Consider the following 21,632-nt stretch of genomic DNA (forward strand, 5'->3'; position numbering starts at 1 on the left):
CGAGGGGACAGCCACCTTGCTTCTCCTGGGCTCTGGAACACCCAGGAAGCTGCCCAGTACCAAACTGAGCTGTCTTGGAAGGAAAGGTTGTGCTTGAGCGCAGAAGGTAAGGAGACCTGTGTCTGCCCAGGAGGAGCTTTGACAAGAAAGCCACCCCTCAGGGGCTTTGGGACTTGAAAAGAACTGCAGGAGAAAGCAAGGAGACCCTCTCCTCCTGGCTGAAGGGATCAGGTGGAGCAGGAAAGATTTTCCACTTCAGGAGACCCAGCAGTTCTCTCTGCTAACCTGCTGTGCCTGGGACCCCCCTCTTCCTCCACCCAGCCCACCGCTACAAGCTCGGAAGCAGCTGGCAGCTCTTCCCCCCGCCCCCTCCCCCCGCTTTAGCAGAACAGTAACCACCTCACTGAGAAGCACCATGGAAGACCTGCAGCTTTATGAAAAGGGTCATCAGTGGCGCCTGATGCCAAATGTCTAAGCCACAGCCGTACCATGCCAGCAGCACTCCCAGCAAGGTGAGGACTGGGCAGGCTGGGAGGAGGAAGCCACGTGAAGCACCAACGGTGCCACAGCTCAAAACTCATCTCTTCCAGCTGCCTCTTCACAGTGCTCATTCCTGGCCTCCTGAGCTACTGAAGGCGAGGAAGACGCCGTGGAGAACATAAGGAGGAAGGAGGTGGCAGCGGCAGTGTCAAAAGTAAGGCAGCTTCTAGTCCTTCTGTGTGTGTGCCAAACTGGGAGAGGGGATCCACAGCGGGCAGAGAACCTCTCAGCCATGAACTTCAGGCTCTGAACTGTGCAGACTCCCAAGGCTGACAACACAAGCAACCCCCCACCTGCATCTCAGAGAAATGTTGGAACGGGCTGTTCTTCAGCCAGTAGCACCTTCACGCAACCAGGCATCTCCTTCCTCCCGTGACCGAGGGACGGACCACTTTGAAAAATCAGGGAATCTCCAGAGCCAGCGTGATGACGTGAATTTCAGCCGCCACGCTGAACTGGAGGATAAGGGTCAGTTCAGCACAATCGGTGCCACCAGGTTTGGGGAGGGCAGCTGGGCCAGGCTCTCCTGCCTTCAGCCTGGCAGGCGCTGCAGCCTTTCCAGAGCTTGCTCACGGCAGCTCAATGGCTTTGGTGTTGTAGCAGCCTGGAGGAAGATTCCTCTGGATATCCTCCAGGTTCTTAATATCCACCAGGATCTCATCAATGCTGCTTTCCAGCACCCGCACCCGGGCCTTCTGCAGCGCAGCTGTCTGCTCCAGCTCCGACATCTCATCCTTCAGCTGGTTGCTTCTGGTTTTGGCTTTACGAAAATTCATCTCAAGCTGCTTCAGGCCATCCTCATCCACAGCACCAGGCTGGTCTGTTGCAAAATAGGAAAATCAGGAAGAAGGAAACATGGATGGAGGCTGAGGTCTAGATCTTTCTAGATATTTCATCTCCATTCCGTTGCTCGGCCCGTTTACAGGCACCATCTGAGGCAGCTCCCCACCACACTGCCAGCAGCCCTGCCTAGAGCCCAGCGGGGACCCATCTCCATCCATACCCTACAGCAGCATTGCAAAACCTACTCATCAGACGCAGCAGCTCTTCCAGGGCACTCAACATCTCCTGCACGACCACCCCTGCCTGGCCAGCCTTGGCGTGGACCTCCTGGGCTTCCTGAGCTGTCTGAGGAAGGCAAGGCAGCAGCTGTCACGCGAAGTCTAGTCCCAAAGTCAACAGGGAAGGGGGGCAAGGCAAAGAAGACGGGGACCGACCTCCTGTATCACAGCAGCATCTGCCTCAACCTCCGAGAACTTCCTCGTGAATTCAGCATCCACTTCCTTGGCCTCACGCTGCAGGGAGGCCACTGCCTTCTCCAGGGCGAGGACACCATCGGCTGTCTTGTTGGCTTCCACCTTCAGCCGTGTAATCTCCTAGAGAAGGCAAAGGCACCTTCAGAGGGGCACGGCACAGCTGAAATCAATCTGGGTGTGCTGGGACATGGAGCTGGTGGAGACTGGTTCCTTTTACAGGGACCCAACATTGTCACAGGCTGTCCTGCATCCTTCATGTCCTCCCACCAGTTGCTCCAGAGGGTTTTCTACAACCATGGATCAAGCCCTCCTGCACATATTAGCAGATCCCTGGGGAATTACAAATCTGGGAGCTGAACCCACCAACATCAGTTTTGGGAGTTCACAAGCCTGTCAGTGACTCAGACTGTGGAACTGGAAAAATCCCCTTGGTCACCAAAAGGTGGCTACAGAGATATACCACAGAGATCCGCATGGGACAAAGGTGCCTGCAGAGATCCACCCCGCCCCCGCCCCCCCCCAGTCATCTACAGCCAGCTCTGGTATCTGCAGGATCCACTGTAGACAAATCTCAGGCCAAAACCCAACGCATCAGGTCCACCACGAAGGTTACAACCATCTCCTCCTCTTCCATGGTTTTCCCTTCCAAATGCTTTTCTGCCAGCAACAGGGCCAGAGCCTGTCCTCACCTGCTGGATCCCTGCGGTGATCGCCTTCGCTTCCCCTGCCGCGATGCTGGCCGCCTTGGATTCAGAAGCGGCGGTGCCCAGGATAGCTTCAGCTCGGTCCGTCTTCTCCCTGGCACTCGCAACCATGCTGCTGATAATCGGGAGCCTCCTCATGGCATCCTCAGCTTCCCTTCTCTTGTCATCTGCTTGCAGGTTAAAGCCTGAAAAGAAACACATGCGGAAATGAAGCAATGAAGCTGTGCTGCCTTCGTGAGATCCCACAAGGGAGGGGAAAGGAAAATTTTTTTTCTAGGACATTACCCCGGAGGCTCTTCAGGATCTGTTCCACCTCGTAGAAGGTGGCGTTGCCAGCGCTGACGGCTTGCAGGGCTGTGCTCCTGGCGAGGTTGGCTCGGGATAGCAGCTGCGTCAGTGTCTGTGACAGGCCAAAGGGACAGGACAGATGAAGGACACTGCATGGGAGCACTGGACAGTCCCAGAACAGCCTGCAAGGAGCCACACTGGGGGAAGAGACCCATCAGCCTGTTCCCAAATGCCTGAATCCATCTACCACAGCCTGATCCGTCAGCAGAAGCTTGTGCCAGTGCTCCTCAACCAGCCCCTGACTGGACTCCGATCTTTCCGGGAGCAGGTCTTCAACCTGCCTCATATGGAGGAGATGTGCACCCGAGACCCTGCCCGGCAGCTCCGTGCATGCGGTGGGGTCCCACCAGCTCCAGCAAACCGAGCCCAAGGGGCTGCACGGCTGAGGAAGGGTGCTGCCCCGCAGCAGGCAGGCAGGGCTGCGTCCCCGTGGTCGTGGTGGTGCTGTGGCCGTTGCACCGTGGCTCCAGCTCGGGCTGAAGATGCCCCAAGCTGCAGCCCCCAGCCAGCCTCTTACCGCTCTCTCGCCCTCTCCCTGCCGCAGCAGCTGCTTGATTTCCTCCTCCCAGCGCCCCGTGCGGCTCTGCAGCTGCCTGTACTGTGCCAGGTAGGTGTCCACCAGGCTCAGGAGAGCACTGGCATCCTGCTTCAGCCGGGTTGCCTCCCCCTGAAACAGAGATGCAGTGACTGGGATCTCTTGGAAGAACCCAGCATCTTCCTGGTGCTCTCCAGGACCCACAGCAAGCAGCAACAGATGCTTCTCTCTTACTCCTTCTGCCATGGCCAGCTACAGGGCCAAAAGAGTGGGAAGATGCATATCCAATGGCTCTCCAGTGGGACAGAGCCCTGGGAAGGGCTGAGCTGCTAGTAGGGAGGGCATAGGGGAGAGCAAAAGGGGGTCTCCTCGTCCCGCAGGCACAAAGCCCTCACCTCAAAGGACCCAATGTCAGTCTTGGTCAGGCGGGACATGGAGTTGAGGAGCACCAGGCTGCCCTGATAAGCCTTGTCTGCGTCAGAGGCCACCCCATTAGCCTCAGCCTTCAGGCCTCCGGCCAGCAACTTCACCTCCTCGTACCTGTAGGGATGTGAGGTTGAAGGACACTGCACCAGCCACGCTGCCAGCCTCCCACCACAGCACTGACACTGCCTCCTACATTAACCTGTTCGTGCTTTCCAAGGCCCCATGCAGATTGATCACATGGGGAAAGCTACTTGCAAACACCCCCCACATCCCAGCCCCTCTGCCCAGCGGGCACCCACTGGCTTCTAACTCCCACTCCAGAAACAAAACGTGCTCCACACCAGCTGAACCGGCACAGGCTCCACCTGGGTGCTGCTAATCCCTGCCCTACCGCTGGATGTTTCCTCCTACACATCCCCATTCAGCTCCATAACTTTGTTCGGGGCTGTTGCTCATACCCCCCAGCGGTGTGAAAGATCCTCACGCCATGGCGGGCTCTGAGGAGGCACCAGCCCAACCTGGAGAGCCACCCAGCCAACGCGGGGCTGAATCCACCCTGGGGCTAAACCCAGCCCAAGTTTGCAACCGTGTGCGGAAGGTGCTCCGGGGAGCCCGTTCACCCACGTGGTGTTAAACCCCTTCCCGCAGCTGCAGGCAGGCCCGCAGGAGCAGCGTGGTCTGCGGGGGTGGGAAGCAGATGCTCCACAGCGCTGCCCACCCTGCACCTCCGCCGCTCAGACTGCCTGGCCACCCAAGTCCGGGTGATTCCCTGCCTCCAACCACATTTCTGCGGCTCAGCTGGGTGGGCACGGACCCTTGGCCACCCCACTCCTCCCTCCCGCACCCCCCCGTGACACGCGGGCGAGCGCAGCCTGAACTCACTTGCCGAGCAGCCCTCGCAGGGAGCCGGAGGCGGCCGCCTCTCCGCCAGCAGCCGTGCGCACCAGCTGCAGCGCCTGCCGCGCGTCCTCCCGCGCCGCCTTCGCGGCTTGCTCTACGGTGTTGGCAGCTTGCGCATGGCTGCAGGGTACAGGGGAGGGGGCGCGTGAGAAAGGGTTCCCACCCGAGTCTTCTCCACCACCTCGCTTTACCACTGTATCCAGCGGTGATCACACCCTCTCAGGAAACACATTGTGATGGAGAAGGGCGCCCACGTTTTGCTTGCCCCTCCTGTATCTCCCAAGGGTAGAGAAGCACCAGGGGAGATGCTGCCCATGCCAATGGGCCAAACTCTGACCCCAAAGATGCTTCCAGAACACACCCAACTCCCCCCTGAAAGACAACTGAGGGCAGCCCTGTAGGGCAGCGAAGCCAGCCCAGCAGCCACATCTTCCCCTGCTGCAGGGCTGGCACAGAGGTGGTGGCAGCTGCAGCCTGGTGAATAGACGAGGACCCCCAAAAGGACCTCTTGGGTGCCCAGCAGGATCTCAGTCCCACTCCCCTCCCTCTCAGCTGACAGCAGAAGCGACTCACTCACCTGTTGGCCAGTCTCAGAGCCTCCTGGGCTAGCATCAAGAACTGATTTGAGCCCCCAGGGAGGTTTGAAACAGGAACGGTCTGAGGAGGGAGGAAGAGAGGCATGAGTGCTCTTTGCTGCCCTTCACCCCGTTCAGCAAGCGGCAACTGCAGCCCACCAAACCTCCATAGCCCCACGAACACCCCCGTCAGCTCCTCTCCAGCTCCCAGCCCTGCAGACCGGGCCACCAGAATATTTTCCGCTCTCACAAACAAAATGTAATAACTGGAATATGTTAAATTCTTGCTTTCTCCATGGAGTTTTTTCAGCCCTGGGCTAGACAAGCAGCACATTGCACATGGATGCTCTTACCACTCGGCGCAGAGCAGCTGTGCTGCGGTCCAGGTCCAGCCTGGCTCTTTCCAGCAGCTGCCGGGTGTCCTGCACCTGTGTCTCATACTGGCTCCCAAGAGACCTCAGCCTCTCCATTGTTGCCTTGATCTCATCCAAGCGGCTCCAGAAACGGGACCCTTGCCCCTTCATCCGGCCCACACGGCTTTCCAGAGACCTGTCAGAGGCTGGTGAGAAGGAAAGAGGAAGGCTGAATAGAAACTCATTGCTGAGCAAAAAGACACAGGCAGCAAAACTCTCCCCTGATAGAGCACAGATAGCCCCGTCCGAGGGCAGGGGGCAGATGGTACCTTGGAGGCTCAGGGCTTCCCTGAGGATGCTCCTCAGCATCTCCTCAGCCAGCTGCATCCTCCCCTCCAGCTCCTGGCTCTCGGCCCCACCACCAGCTTGCACCTCAGAGAACAGCAGCTCCAGCTCTGCCAGCTGCCGCAGGTACAGGTCCACCTGCAACCACAGCAGATCAGGCCATCAGCCGGTGAGATGCCAAACCCATGTTTAGAAAGACTAGGGTGGGAACCATGTCCACGGTCCATCCAGAGGATGGAGAGCAATGCAAGGACTCATTTCTTGGATGGTGCACAGCAGGCCAGCAGTTCTAGGTCATCAGGTTTTTTTATCGGTTGAATTGGGTACAAACCCAAAGTTCAGGTGCAGCTTGAGGGGGTCAGGAGGAGATGCTTGAGGCTAAGTGTATCGCTGCACCCCCAGCCACTCAGTGGCCCTGGGGCTGGCACAGATGCTCACCTGGGCTTTCACCTGGCTGTAGCAAGCCGGGCACTCACTTTCTTCACAGTTGGGACCCTCAAAGCCGGGCTTGCAGATGCAGCTCCCATCTCTCCCACACTTCAAGGGCTCAGCACCAGCTGAGTTGCAGGCGCAAGCTGCAGGTCAGAGCGGCACAGGTTCAAAAGGAGCCTGTCCCCACCTCAAGTCTTAGCACATCCTTCCACCCACCCTCTCCCCCTGCTTTCCTCCCACCGTTTACCCCCTCTGCTCCAGTTCCTGCTCTCTACTCCCGCTTTCCAGCCTCAACTTTTGCAGCATCCCATTTCCCAACAAGCACTCTGCACTCTGGCACGGATTTTCTTACTCACCCCCAGCTCAAACAGCGCCTGGCTCTCACCTCTGCACTTGTCAGCGGGATCGGGGGCCAGGGGGTTCCCAAAGAAGCCATCTTTGCAGCGGTCGCAGTAGAAGCCAGCGGTGTTGTAGATGCACTTGAGGCACTCGCCCGTCCGGCGGTCGCAGTTCCCCACGGCGTTGGGCTCCACGTTGCCGTTGCACCGGCATGGCTGGCAGGCGCGGGAAGCCGCTGGGTCTCCAAAATAGCCGTCAGCACAGTACTCGCAGTTGGCTCCTGGGAAAGAAGAGGTGAGGAGAAGCTCATGCTCTTGCCCAGAAGGCAGAGGCTGCTTCACTGTTCCTGCCCCTCAGAAATGAGGGTGTTCAACCCCATCAGGGCCTTCACAACATCATCTCCCCTCCCCGCACCGCCAAATGCACAACACACTAGGCAGGTACTCAAAAGCTGGGTGCAACAACTAACCTTGGGTAAGTAATTTCCTTCTTGTTTGGGTTTGGGGGTTTTTTTGCTGTTTTTCTATTCCCCTCCCTCTCCACCCATCTTTCCATCCACGTTATCTGTTTAGATAAGAACCTTTCCCAGGATGGGGCAATGCATGTGTACTCAGCCCTTGGGGCTGAAACACCCCCTGACCGGCAGGAGCGGCAGTGCCGTAGGTAAGCCGGGCTGAGAAGAGGGGTTGATCTGCCTGGCTCTGAGCATCCTGGCCTGCTGATGCCTGCATCTCCCTGTGCAGCAGGTAGAAGTTCTAGAGAAAGGCAGAGCAGAAGCAACTTGGAGAAGGGCATTACCAGCAGCTCCAAGAGGGCATTGGTCACAGATGACCTCCTCGCCACCTGGTGCCACCGAGCAGCCTTGGCCGTTGCTGCAGGGACATGCCCTACAGCTGTGCGGCTGCCGTGGGTCTCGGTAGAAGCCGAAGGGGCAGCTGACACTGTTGGCCACGTTTTCATCTCCCGAGTAGCATTCGCCTGAAGGAGGAAGGAAAGGGCTTAGGGCAGTTTGCTTTCACCCCCAGAGGGATACCCTCCACCAATCCACCTCCTGGCTACCCTTCACTGGTGGCCATGCCACCCACAGCAGCACAAGCACCCATGTTCCAGCATCTTCCACTGGACTCCTTGAGATCCCCACGCCTGCCCATAAGTGCTCCATTGCTCTGTCCATCAGTCCCTCACCACGCAGGAAGGACCATGTCCTGCTCCTGCAATGGAAGCCCAGCGAGACCCCACCAGGAGCCCATCCCAGGGCGGGAAGGCTGGCCATCACCACCCAAAGGTGGCTGTATCTCATTTGTCACAGCTCACATAGCTCCCAAGGAGCCACACATTGCTTTTTGTGCTTCCTGTTCAATGCTCAGATTTTTAGAAATTCCAACTCAGACTTGGAAAACACCGATAGCTTAATTTCACGTTACTTTGACTTTACATGGCAACACTGTGGGCTATTTTAACAAGACAGGTAGTAAAACATGATCATATGGTTGATATCTACTCACACCACATAGAATCATAGAACGGTTTGGGTGGGAAAGGACCTTTAAAGGCCATCTAGTCCAACCCCCCTGCAGTGAGCAGGGACATCTTCAACTAGATCAGGTTGCTCAGAGCCCCATTCAGCCTGACAAGTTACCGTGCTTACCTTTAAAAGAAAAGGTCAGAAGACATATTTTTAATGCTATCCAGGCAGTAGGAGATGCTTTTTCTCTCTCGAATGAGCATTATCTAAACCTGATTTGGTCCAAATGCATCTTGCCCATATTTCTGACTGCAGCATCTCTAGGCTCTGGGGAGTTTTGTCCATGATGTTCCCCACACTCCAGCCCCCCAAGTCAGTGATCTCACCCCATTCAGTGCCCCACCCCCCCCCTGTAATTCAGTTCTTGGGAAGCAGGCAGCCACCCTGTGATCCCATACACCCTACAAGCACAGCGTGGCGGTGGCTTCTCTTACCGGTGTCAGGATCACAAATTCCTCCCCCCTGGCAGTTGCACGGCATACAGATGCTGAAGGGCCCCAGGTGGGGGTCACCCCTGCGGTAGCCAGGGGCACACCTCTCGCAGAACTGCCCCCCGTACCCCGCCGGGCACTCGCAGTGCTCTACCCAGGGCGCAGGGACGCCAGCCACGGGCTGCGCCGACACCAGGGTGACGTTGTCGATGTAGCCGGTGCCTGGAGGGAGACAGAGCTGGTTCACCTGCAAGTCCCCTGCACCCGGGACCTGCGCAGGTCGTGTGTTTCATTGCAAACCCATGGGCAGATAGACTGGAGCCCAGGCTTTGCTGTCCCCACCGTTGCCATCCTGCTTAATCTCTCCATAGTTATATTTTGCCCATCTTAAGGCACTACTTTTATTTTTATTATTATTTTACTACCTTTTAGAAAAGGTGCCTCCATCTGGAGACTTGGCACCTCCAGCAACAAGAAGTCAACCTAATGCTTGCAAGCTCTCCTCCAACTTACTGTACTCCCCAAAGGTGGCTCGGATCCAGATTGCTGTCAGGTTTCCCAGCAGCCTGCGATATTCAAAGTGATTCAGCCTCGGGCTCCACTTGCTGCTCGGGTGCTCATCCAGCCTGCCCGTGGGAGGGGGGAGAAGTGGAACCGGTTTCAAGAAAATAAGATGCCTTGCAAAGAAAACGCAGCAGCCCTCTCCCCATCTCCCTCCTTCAGCTCAAGGCTTTGGAGAACAACCTCCACCCATGCAACTGACACCAAGCACAATGCCCAGCCCAGCCTCAAGCCAAATTTTCTACTGCCCCTCTCACAAAGTGCCCTCCTCATCCAGGAGAGAAGCACCTGAGATGCATCCAGCCCAAACCAGGCAGCTATTTGCCACCTCCAAGGGATCACAGCTGAATCCAGGAGCTCTTTAGAGCTGCAGCCTTCCCTGCTTACCCTGCCCCAAATGCCCCAGTGTTCCATTTACCTGAACGTGTACATCTGGGTGATGCCACAGGGAAGGACCTTCCCCTGGGGCAGGAAGGGGGCAGTGACCCTCAGGCCATCTCCTTCCAGGACCACGTCGTGTGGAGATGGCTGGCGTCCCCCTCGGTCCAGGCGGTAATCGAAGGAGAGCATCTGGCCGTAGCTCAGCTGCTGGTTCCCGAGGAATTTTGCTGTGAAGGGAAGAAAGGGAGGAAATTAAAGCCTTAAAAGCTGGCCTTCCTCCTTCCTGAAGGCTTGGTTCCCAGAATCAGACCAAGCAAATGGGACACCGTCACCTCTCCTGCACCTACCGGGCGCCACAAAGTATATCGGCTCCGATCTCCTTGCCGCTATGAAGGCATCCTGATGGCGCGGGGACCACTGGAGCTGGGCTGGGGAGCCACTTTGATGGATACCTCTCCAGCCTTCAGCACCTGGAGCACCAACAAGGACCAGTCAGCAGGGACAGTGAAGGTGCTTCCAGGACTCCAGCAAATTTCTCAAGCTGTGTCGCATCCAAACCCTTCAGCTCCCTACCTCTTGACCTCTGAGGGAGCAGCACAGATATCCCTGTGCCAACACATCTGTAAATAAGCCAGGCTGGGCACAGAGGTTTCCTCCCAAGTGTCAGGAAAGACATGAAGCAAGCCTATGGTCCCTGCCACCCTCACACCCCACTTCTGCCTACAACCAAGCCACCCCACCCATCAAAGCACAGGGAGCCCCCGCAGGGCTGCGAACCAGCCAGCTCCTCCAGCACGTCAAAGAGAAGGGATGGCAAACACCCTCAGGCGCCGTAGGGATGTCCTGCTGGGGCTTCACCTTGCTGGAAGGTGGAGGTGATGTTGTAAATGCTGTGGTTGTCCGCGCTGACGCACACAGCTGAGTGCCCGTAGCAAAAGCAGGGGGAGCATCCCGCAGGGTTTCCTGCATCCAGGTTATAGAAGTTTCGTTTGCACCTGGGGAAACACAAGGTGACAACATTCAAGTCCACTTTCTTTTTTTTCAAGACAGTCAGCCCTCTAATGACAGCAGGGCCAAGGTGTCAAGGTCATTGCCGGGCTGGGATGGTGAGATGGGCAGGCACAACTGCCAGGGGTGTGACCGCCAGAGAGACTGAGGACATGCCACACAGTGGTTCCACAAGTGCTCCTGCCACCCACCTCTCGCACCGCTGTCCGGTAGCGCTCGCCTTGCAGACGCAGCGGCCGGAGATGCAGTCCCCCGTGCTGCCGGCCGGGTCACACTCGCACTGCAGGGTCCTGCAACAGGGACAGCGGGGACCTCCGCCTGCATTTCCAGCTCAGCCAGGGAGCTATGTGGCCCCAGCTGTTATACAAGACAGTGGAGAAACCCCTCCCTGCCCCACCAGCTACCAGTCCCATGCTAGAAGAGGAAAAACAACCAGCAGAGCCATCTCCCTAATTAATCCAGCTGCACCAGTATGGGTGCCAGGCTGAGGTAGTGCCCAATGCTACTGCCCCAGGACACCCCCGAGCACCAGACCCACCTAAAAGAGCAAAGCGAAGCTCTGCTGAGCTTAACAAACCCTGGTTGAGCTTAACAGTCCCTGGCTGGGCTCCAACAGGCAGCAACACCCCGGGGAGGCTCGGGCAGGAGGCCAGGCACGGCAGCACAGCTCAGGCAGCCACCCCTCACCCCCACCCTTTGCCTGCCAGGGACCCCGAAGGAGCAACAGCAGGGTGAAGCAGGAAAGAAGAGGACACAATGCTGAGGAAACCAAACCAGAAACACTGTGGAAGGTGCTTAAACAGGGCTTCATGCAAAGGAAGGGGCTGATCTTTGCGTGCACATCTTTGTGCTGGAGCAGTCCTCGTGAGCGGCACCGACACCAGGCAGACCCACGCGTGGGTGGGTTTTATGTCACATTGACTAGCCTGGCTGTTGCCTGTTTGGTGTTATCTGGATAATAAAGCCAGCTCCTCAGAGTGTGGTTAAGCTCAGCTTTTGATGCTGTTGCATGGCGGTGAGCCCTGCAGGCTGGAACGGAGGTCCAGCCCTGGTGGAGCCCACTCTCTGCCAGCAAGGTTAGCTTAAGGCTGTCTGTGCTGCCACAAAACACAGTGCCTCTGCCCTCGCCCAGAGTGCTTTCAGCCAGCGTGGGCTTCTTACAGCAGCTGGGAGAGCTCTGGAGACCGGCCCACCAGCTGTCCCCGTGCCATGGGTAGTGGCCAGCACTTACTGCCCGCTCCTCTGGCACCCGGCCTCCGAGAGGGACTCGAAGCCTGGCTGGCACTGGTCACACTTCTTGCCCATCACGCCAGGTTTGCAGCTGCACCGGCCGTCACTGCTGCACTGTGGGCTGAGGGCGCCTGCGGGAAGAAGGGAAGGATCGGTTTGGGCAGGCACCTCCCTGGGATGCCGCCAGTGGGCCAGGGGAACAAAGCACCACACCAGCGTGAGGAGCAACCCAGCCCCAGCAGCAGGTCCCACCTTGAGATCCCAGCACCGTGCTGAGACACCAGGGCTGGCTGTTTAAACTGCTCTGGCCTCCCTGACTGATGCGGGAGGAGATAAATTCCAGCAGGCATCGACCACATGCCCAGGACAAGGATCCTCTTTCCTACCATAAAGGTCATTGTGGAGGACAAGATGGACTCCAGGGCATGCAAACTGGGCAGAGAAATTTCTTCTTCTTTGCCAGACCCTCTGCTAGTAAACATCAGTAGAACTTGATTTTGGTGCCTCTTCAAGGACCCTAGGGGGCCAAGGGCCATGGCAGAGTCTTTGGTTTGACCTATGCTGTGCCCACGCAGGTGCCAAGGGGAGAGGATGCCAGAGCCATGGGCACCCATCCTGCTGCTGGGCCCTCCCTGCATGCCAGCGTGGGGGGTGGCCAAGGGGATATTCACTCTCCTACCACCCTAAAGCCTATTACTCTGCCTCCTGCCATCTGTTTTTCATGTGCAGAAAACAGGCTGAGACCAACAGGCATTTCAGTACCCACCACACCTCAGTGCCACATGTAAGAGCCACCTACTTGTGGAGCAAGCTGAAACCTGATGAGGATGCAGGAGCCATCGCATCTACTGTGTAACCACCACAAGACCCATCGAAAACACCACAGAGCTACAGATCCCACCTGGCAGCCCTGCGGTCTGCAAAGAGCTGCTGGAGGAGCTGGAGAGGCTGAAGCCACCAGTCCATCCCCAAGCACCGGGGCACTTTGCACCACCTCCCCTCCCAAGGCACAACACTGTGAACTTGGGAATTATCCTTTTGCTTTTATGGTGCAATTAAAAGCCTTTGCAGAGCCCACCAAATGTTGCTACACTCAGGAAGCATCATCAGCCCGACTGACAAAGCTGGCAAAAGCCGCCGCTCCCTGCGTGGGGGTTGGGCCGCAGTCCTGGAGAAGGGATGGCAGCTGGGAGGGGCAAGCAGCTTCCCGAGGGCAGCTCCTGCAGGTGGCAGTGGGTTCATGCCCACCCCCCAAATTCAGTGGGGAGCAGAACAGGGTCCTGCTCAGCGAGGCAGGGATCAGTGGTGGAGGTGCTGGAGGGAAGGAATGCCACCCAGAGAGATGCCGAAAGGCTGAAGGAGTGGGGCCATGTCAACCTCATGAAGTTCAACAAGGTCAAGTGCAAGGTCCTGAACTCGGGTGAGGGCAATCCCCAATATTGGGACAGACTAGAGGAAGGATGGATGGATGGATGGATGGATGGATGGATGGAGAGCAGCCCTGCCAAGAAGGGGACACTGCTGGGTGACAAACGACATGAGCCAGCACTGTGTGCTCACAGCCCAGCAAACCAGCCGTGCCCTGGGTGCATCCCAGCAGCGTGGCCAGCAGCCCGGGGAGGGGGTGCCCCCCCTCTGCTCCGCTCTGGTGAGACCCCCCTGGAGCCCTGGGTCCCCAGTACCCGCCAGCCATGGAGCTGCCGGAGCGGGCCCAGAGGCAGCCGCGGGGACGGTGGGAGGGCTGGAGCCCCTCTGCTGTGGGGACGGGCTGGGAGAGCTGGGGTGGCTCAGCCTGGGGGAGGGAGGGCTCCGGGAGACCTTGCTCTGGCCTTCCGATTTATAAAAGAGGGCTCGGTGTGTAAAGGCGAGCTTTGCAAAGGCTTTTAATTGCATCATAAAAGTGAAAGGGTAATTCCTGAATTCACAGCGTTGCGCCTCGGGAGGGGAGGTGGTGCAATGGCAGAGAGGCTTTTTGCCAGGGCCTGTAGCGACAGAACAAGGGAAAGAGGTTTTAAACTGAAAGAGGAGGTTTGGATGGGACATAAGGAGGAAATGCTTTGTGATGAGGGTGGGGGGACACTGGCAGAGGTTGCCCAGAGCAGCTGTGGGTGCCCCATCCCTGGAGGTGTTGAAGGCCAGGCTGGACGGGGCTTGGAGCAACCTGGTCTGGTGGGAGGCGTCCCTGCCCATGGCCGGGGGTTGGCCTAGGTGATCTTTGAGGTCCCTTCCAACCCAAACCACTCTGTAAGCCTGTGATAATTTCAGGGGGCAGGTGGGTTTTGAAGCCTGGCTGCAGCCCTGAGCTGCTGAGGGGCTCAGCACTCCCAGCACCGAGCTGTGAAGCACCCAGGTGGAGGAGCAGCTCCTACAACTTATGGTGCAGCAACACGGTGCTGGGCTCCAGCACCCCCCAGTCCCACACCTGGAGCCAAGCTGGCCCCGCTCCCTCCTCCCACAGCGCTCAGGCCCAGCGCGCAGGGACCCAGCGCCTGCCCCAGCCCCCGTGCTCAGCAGAGCCTAGGGACATGGTGGCAGCAGGCACCGTAAGCCCCCCGACCCCCGCAACCCCTCCTGGCTATAGGCCACGTACCCTGGGGGTGGCAGCGGCAGGGCAGGCAGCAGCCCCGCTCGCGCTGGCGGAAGAAGCCCTCCTTGCAGCGCTCGCAGCGGGCGCCCTCCGTGTTGCCCTGGCAGCCGAGGCAGCGGTACCCATTGCCCGTCTCCCTCAGGAGGTGCCAGTCGAAGACGCACTGCCTGGACATCCCATTGCAGTCACAGACTGGGGAGAGGACAGAGAGAGAGAGAGAGAGACACACATCTCAAACCATCCTTAGAGATGAGGGCACCAGCTATGAAGCTGTAAACCCACCCTGCTGGCCAAGGAACAAGCCCGGGCAACGCAAACCTCCTTCTCTTGCCCTGCTAATAACCTCCCATCCCCACGCATCTGCATCCACCAACCACCCCAGTGCCACCAGTGCCCACACCACACTCAGCATCCCTCCTGCTCTGAAGCGATGCCAACATCTATTTCCCTGCCAACACAGCTCAGGATGGACAACCCCCCCCTGAGCCAGACAGCCCCTCCCCACAGTGCAGCATGGCCAGGGATGTTCTCCATCCCTTCAGAGGTCTTCCAGAACAACAAGGTCTTTGAGTAAGCAGAGATGATAAAAAAACCCCAAACTTTATCCTGAGAAAAGCACGGGGAATCGTACAGGGAGAAGGGAAGGATCCCTGAGGTTATGTGTTGCTTCACCCAGCCTCTGACTGGGGTGAGCCCAGAAGGAAAAGCTCAACAAACTTCCACCAGGTCCCTACGTGCAGGTGTCCTCCCGGCCAAGTGCACGGGTGATGAGGAGAGGTTTCTGATCAGAGGAACCTTGGCAGAAGCATGCCAGCCAAGAGGTAGATTAAAAAAAAAAAAAAAATGTTTTTGGCAAGATTATACAGGTCATCTCACCTCACCCTCCACAGAAAGAAAGGGTACAGCTGCCCACATCACTGCACGATGGATGCCAGGGGAGACGGGCATGAGATTTTGCATCCCACTGCAGCCAGGACAGACGGGACCTCTGGAGAGCAGACTGGCAGGTATCTCACCAGACATGCCCCCTCCAGCTACCTTCTTCATTGCCTTGCCCAGGTCTTCTCTTGAAGCCACTTCTCATATACCTGCCAAGCCCTCAGTGGCCAGTATAGAGTGTGTAAGCCTGAGGACCTTTATTTCAGGTGAGCTCCTCAGTGCCATGGAGCAGAGCAGACACAACCGAGGGAATGGCTGGCAGAGACAGGCAGGAGAAACACACACCCTGAGGGAAAAAGCAGGGTCTGCAGGGGTGCAGAGCCTGCCAGCGAGCTGCTCCAAACCACCCCGGTGCTGCCAGGGTTTCCTCAGCCTCCATGGGTGAAGCTCTGCTCACTGCGGAGCTCCTTGGGAGTCGAGAGGTGTCCCCAGCTGCCCACCCCCCGCTCAGGTCACCTCCGGCAGCGCTGGCAGGATGAAACCCAACAGCAAGCGGGAATGGCAGCAGGGGTGCAGACAGCGGGTTGTACCTGGTACATTCCTCTGTCCCAGCGCCCTTCTGGCACCGCTTAGCCGAAGGCTACAAGGTCCCTGGCTTCTGCATCCCTGATTGCCGGGACCAGGCGCAGCCTCCTGCGCTCACTGCCCAAGCACGCAGCACCCAGCGCTCACACCCGCGCCTCGCACACACCCATCGCACCTGCATACCAGACGGAGGCACTCAGCGAGCCGCGGCCCAGCCTGCTGCCAAGAAGAGATGACCTCATGCACCAGCAAACAGAGAGGTATATTTTTTTTTTCCCCACAGCCCCAGCAAACATGGTCCTCCCCTTGCAGTCTACCAGGAGACCGAGACCTGGCTGCAGAAGGTGTCCTGTCACCCCAGCCCGCTGGGAGGGCACCTGTGGGTGCACAAGTCGTGCCACTTAGGGTACGAGAAAGCATCTAGAGCCTCAGGGGACATCACTAGTGACCAGAGGGCAGAGATGAAACAAGACAACCCACCGAGAGCAGCAGTGCAGGGCTTCCTCCAGGTGTTTGTGATCACCTTCACAGCGGGACTGCTTGGGGTCCATCCCACCCCATCCCTCCACACAAAAGCTAGGATACCTCAGACTGGAAGGGACCCATACAAGGATCGTCATGTTAAACCCCACCCATGCATCACCCTACATCTACGTAACCCAGAGGATTACTGGGTTGCTAAATTACAGGCATGAACACCATTCCCCCGGGGAAGGAAAACCTTTTTTCAGGTCTTGCTCTGAGGCCGCAGCAGTTAAGAGCCAGCTCTCCAGCGCTGCCATGGGTTCAGGGTTCATTAATCTGAAGCCATTTAAGATGCTGTTACAGATTAGTGCCACCACCTCAGCAGTGTAGCTGTTCCTGTTGCTGGTCTTCTCCTGGAAACTGGAAAGCTCGGGCAGGTTAATCTTTACCAAGAGCGAGACGCTGGAGTTGCTAACGAGACAGAGCATGCAGGAGCTGCTGGAAGATGAGCACCAGCTGAGGACAGGATCAGTTTTGGATCCAGGTGCCCTGAGGCTCTGCCCTGAGATCATCCAGTTCTCAGACAACTGTGGAGAAGAACAGGCTCTACAGAGGAGAAGTTTCCAGCCGTATTTCTTCAGCACTATGTTGGGATGAAGGAGGTCATGGCATGCATCCGGCAAGACATCACTCCCCCAGCTCCCACCCAGTGGAACGAAGTGTGAAAAATGCCGGTTTGCTGTGCCAAGACAAATTCCCACATCAGAAAGGCTTGGAGAAGGAGTCGGGCAGCTTCGGACGTCTTAAATTGTCTTTTTAAATTCACAAAACCAGAAAATGAGGTTGGCCCTGGGTCTGCAAGGAGCAAATCCGATAGCCCTGTACGCACGAGCTGGTCTGCAATGTCTATTTGTTTCATCAAGAGATCCAGCAGAGCTTTGCATGCAACGAAGCCTCCACGACAACACAAGCCATTCCCTGCTCTGTGCTTTTGGGACAGTGACCCAGAAGACTGTCCCACCTGCTGCCCCAGGTCCTGGGGATCCCCATTCCCCCACCCCACAGCTTTCTCGCTGCAGGAAGACCTGCCCGTGTCTCCATCAGCATCGTCAGGGAGAGACCACACACCAGGAGCCAAAAGCTGGTGCCTTCTTTCCAACACACTGAGTTAGACACCTTGTTGAGCTCTGACCTCCACATCCAGCTCTTCCCCAAAGCCTGGGAGACCCCTCCAGGGTCTGAAGGTGATGCAGGCACCCACCACCCAGGCCAACGCTCGCTTGCTCAGGCAAGGCTCCGTGCAGTTTGCCGGACAAGCGCCCTGACCAACGCTCGACCAGATGGTACATGAGCCCAGTGTGACTCAAGTACCTCATTTGCAAGCAAACGGTTGCTAGTTACAGGCACACATCTAACGCCACAATCGGAGGAGTAACAGTACAGGAGACTAATTCGCACCACTGAACCAGCTCGGAAGGTCTGCTGCAGCATAAAAGCACAGTCAGTTATCGGCTACGGCTTTTACATACGTGCAGAAAAGGTTCAAGAGCCCATGGAAAAGCAGCAGCTGCCCAAGTGCTGCCAGGCAGAGCCAGGGGAAGAATCTACATGAGTATTTTAAAACTTGCATGCAATTAAGGCTGCTGTAATAATTACTCAAGTAGCATGCAAAGCAAATCAGGTTTAGTGGTTGTTTTTTGTTTTGTTTTTTTTTTTTTAAAAAAAAAGGCAAACCACTTATTCAGCACTTTTTTCCCTTGTCACATTGCACTACACTTCAAGATTAATAAAAGAGCCTCTTTTGGAACTTCCAGCCCTGTGAGTGTGTTTCAGAAGGCCAGGAGTGCAGACAGAAAAAACTTAAATCATGTTCACAAAACACATGTGAAAACCTGGTTTTGGCCAAACATAGCCATCTCCAGACTATTCACCAATGCAACTGAAACCCCATTCCTGTATCGTCACTGGGCTGCATGCACGCAGACATCCCTACACTGCGCTCTTTGCTACAATTACACGTGCAAGGGGATTCTCTGGACCTCTACAGCTCGCCGTCAGTCTGTGTACCGTGGGAGACTCGCCACCTCCCGTGGGGTGCAGTGGGGCTGGGGGCATCTCACAAGCCCTACGGACTTGCACAAAATACAAACACCACACGTGTTGCTACAGCAGACTGGCTGCTTCCAGCTCCGTCTCGGGCTTAGGGAAGGTTTTGGTTCCAGCAGCAGCAGCAGGCAGATCAGCCACCCGCTCCCTGGGCGATGCTCGTGCTCACACCCAAATCCCACCCAGGTAGCAGGGCTTTATACAGAAAGCAGTGAAGTAATTGCACAGAAGTTATTTAAAGGGAATGACAGCAAAAAAACCCAAAAGCCTTGATGGCCATGGGATATTTAACCCCAGGGGAAATGTAAGGAGAAGCACCTATAGATCCAGTTTTCACCCCAAAGGCAGGAGGGGCGAGCACCCAGCCGGCTCCCCGGCGCTGGGGCAGGGCTGCCAGCCGGACCACACGCCAGCACGAAAGCAGGCACAGCCGACCTCCCCGAGGCCTCACCTTCTCCTCCGTTGGCGCTCCGGGCTGCGGGCAGGAGAGAAGCCACGAGGCCGCAGAGGGGCAGGAGCCAGCACCCAGCCATGTCTGGTGCCGGGAGCGCACGGCCCCCGCTCCAGCAGGCGACGGCAGGGCTCCCCACCGGCTGCCTATTGCTTTTTTCCCCCCTGCGTGGTTTTTATCGGCTGCTCCACCGGAGTCACTCCCAACAGGAAGAGCACGTGTGCCGTGGGCTGACTCACGCCCAGCCGGGAGAGCCCAGCCCAGGGCGCGCAGACAGGCGCCCGCCCCGCGACAGCCAGGCATGGATGGGGCGCAGCACCCCGGGGACCTCCTGCCTGCACCCTCCTCGGGGCGCGACCTCGCAGGGAAACATAAACCTCAGCCCCCGCAGACACTCCTCCTGCCCATCCCCTCCTCGCCCAGCTCATCCCGCTGCTGCGGTGGGCAGGGCACTGGTGCTGCTGGGGGAGCTGGGCTGCCCGGGCATGCAGGCTTGCAGGGAGGGAAATGAAAGCGATGAGCTCACAGGAAACCTGGGGAGGGTGGATGGGGACCGCCGGCTCACCAGCCACCTCCAGCCACCCAACCCACAAGAGCAGGGCCCAAAACCAGCCACAAGAGGTGACTTAGCGGGACTCACAGCCGAGGGCTGCTGGGGGTGCAATGAGGCCCCGCGATCAGCTTGGCCACCTACTGGGACCACAGATCTGCTGGGATTTACCAGGCAAGCATCACGTTCAGGAAATTGCCAGACCTAGAAATGGGGTGGATGCCGGGCATCACCGCACATGTTTGTTTGCATTTAATGCCGAGACAGAAGGTGAGGTTAGATAGCTCCTTGGCCTGACCTGGTATAAGCACTTTTATGCTAGAAAGAGGATGAGGAGCGGAGACAGAGAGGGGAAAAGGCGTCCTGAGGCTGCTGATGGAGCTGGGGTGAGGATGCCAGGCTCCACAGCCCAGGCCCATTAGCATTTTGGCCTCAAGGGTAGCCAACAAGCCACAGAAGACATGAAGGCCAGTTCCACCTTATTTCCCACCTTAGCTTCAAAGGAGGACGTAACCACTTCTACAAGGGAAGACAGAAACCCGGAGGCTGGAGTCCCCCTGGCCCTGCATACATCAGGATAAGGGAAATGCTGGTACATCCACCTGGTCGGCAAAAGCCACCCACCGGAAGATCACAAGGAAGGACGGTCCCACAGCATCTCCCCTGCTGACTGTCCAGGGGACACCTACAAGTGACTGCGAGTGGTCCACGAGTCCCTTTGGGTGGAATGAAGACACCTAACAAATTTGCCCCCAGTCTAAGACACAAGTTGCCTTTCAGGTCACCTTCTGCACTAGGGACTGGAACTCCACCCAACGGTGCTGACACGCTGCTCGTTTCAGAGCTAACAAGCCCAGGTGATTAATATTTAGGTCCTCATCTGAGACTTACATTGCCCAACAGCCTCCAGACATTGTGCACCTGGAGCTGACTCAGAGGGCTTTCCTCTGCGGCTCCTGGTGAGCTCATGGGCACAACCAGCCCAAATTCACCACATCTTCACGCCTCCGTTTGTCAAGCTTACCTGCCTCCGCCGATTGAGTCAACTCTTATAAACAGGCCATTTCCTTTGAATTTCACACAATGGGTCTTAATATAGTTGACAAGGAACCCAGCTTCATGAACTCGCTGGTAGCATGTAGGGTTTTAGCACCCAAGGTTGTCTTCTGTGTATTTTCTTTATTATTATCTTTTTAAAGAAGTGAGACAAAACCACTTACGGTGTTCCCACCGATTTGGCCGTTCATAGGGTCTACCTATTCCTCTAAGAAAAAACACTTAACCCCTTCTGCTCTGAAGTACATCACTTGCCCCAAACACCTCTGCTGCATCCTTCCCACCCACAGAGACCCCTCTGCTCAGGAAATCCATCTCCTCCAGCAGCACCATCAATACAGCGGTTCCCTTGGACCTTGCCCAGCCCAAGCGCTTGGCCGATTTCTCTCTTGGAAGACCAACTTTCACCATCAGGAACCTTTTCCCTTATCTGGCTTCTCCACGTTATTGCTTCTATCTCACCGTTATCACCCCACCTCTCCACTTGGGCAAACAAGGGACTGACACAGCTCTCCAGTCATTTCTGTATATTTACTTAGGTTACTCTTACCTTGTCGTCCTCCACCATCCTTAAGATCTCCTCTGAGAGCCACATGACTGCGTGCCACGAGTGTACCAAAAATACATTTTCTGGGGCCCTGATGTTCTAAACACACCAGATCTGGAACAAACACCACCCTCCCTGATGCCCACCACCCTCCCCACAGGAAATGCTGCCCACTGCAACCCATCACGACAGCAGCACTGTTTGGGAAAGGTCTCCTATAAACATGGGTAACAGAAATGCTGCCTTTTAGGGTGAGCAGAAGTGTAAGCAATGGGAGGCGTGAAGAGTAGCGGTGCTCATCAGACACTGCAATGAAACAGTATTTCTTTGCTGCAGAACCCAGGTCTTTTAATCTGCAACATAAGAATAGTCCTTCTGAAGACGTCCCGTTTCTCATTCTTCATAACAGAGCTAAGAAAGCTGCTACTGCAGGGAGACACCTCAGTGGCTGGCAAGTTTATCAGTCCTTGAGGACGTGGCCCTGGCAGCTTTAACCACTTCCAAGGTCATCTGAATC

General features: G+C 56.9%; 1 protein-coding gene across 1 annotated transcript; it reads right to left on the bottom strand.

The window, feature by feature from the left end:
* Positions 1-433: 433 nt before the first annotated feature.
* Positions 434-19,044, bottom strand: LAMC2 (laminin subunit gamma 2). The gene is made up of 23 exons (XM_005231604.3): positions 18,963-19,044; positions 14,480-14,668; positions 11,891-12,020; positions 10,851-10,949; positions 10,510-10,646; positions 9,999-10,121; positions 9,689-9,878; positions 9,223-9,335; positions 8,713-8,931; positions 7,552-7,731; positions 6,800-7,033; positions 6,421-6,557; positions 5,967-6,120; positions 5,638-5,843; positions 5,287-5,366; positions 4,692-4,829; positions 3,779-3,923; positions 3,366-3,515; positions 2,786-2,900; positions 2,486-2,685; positions 1,758-1,916; positions 1,569-1,668; positions 434-1,360 (listed from the first exon to the last, which is right to left on the bottom strand). Exons 1-23 carry the CDS (start codon positions 19,042-19,044, stop codon positions 1,110-1,112), a joined length of 3,531 nt encoding a protein of 1,176 aa, XP_005231661.2. The 3' UTR covers positions 434-1,109.
* Between the last annotated feature and the right edge of the window lie 2,588 nt (positions 19,045-21,632).

The sequence above is a fragment of the Falco peregrinus genome, chromosome 10, assembly GCF_023634155.1.
Source record: "Falco peregrinus isolate bFalPer1 chromosome 10, bFalPer1.pri, whole genome shotgun sequence".
NCBI classification, from domain to species: Eukaryota; Metazoa; Chordata; class Aves; order Falconiformes; family Falconidae; genus Falco; species Falco peregrinus.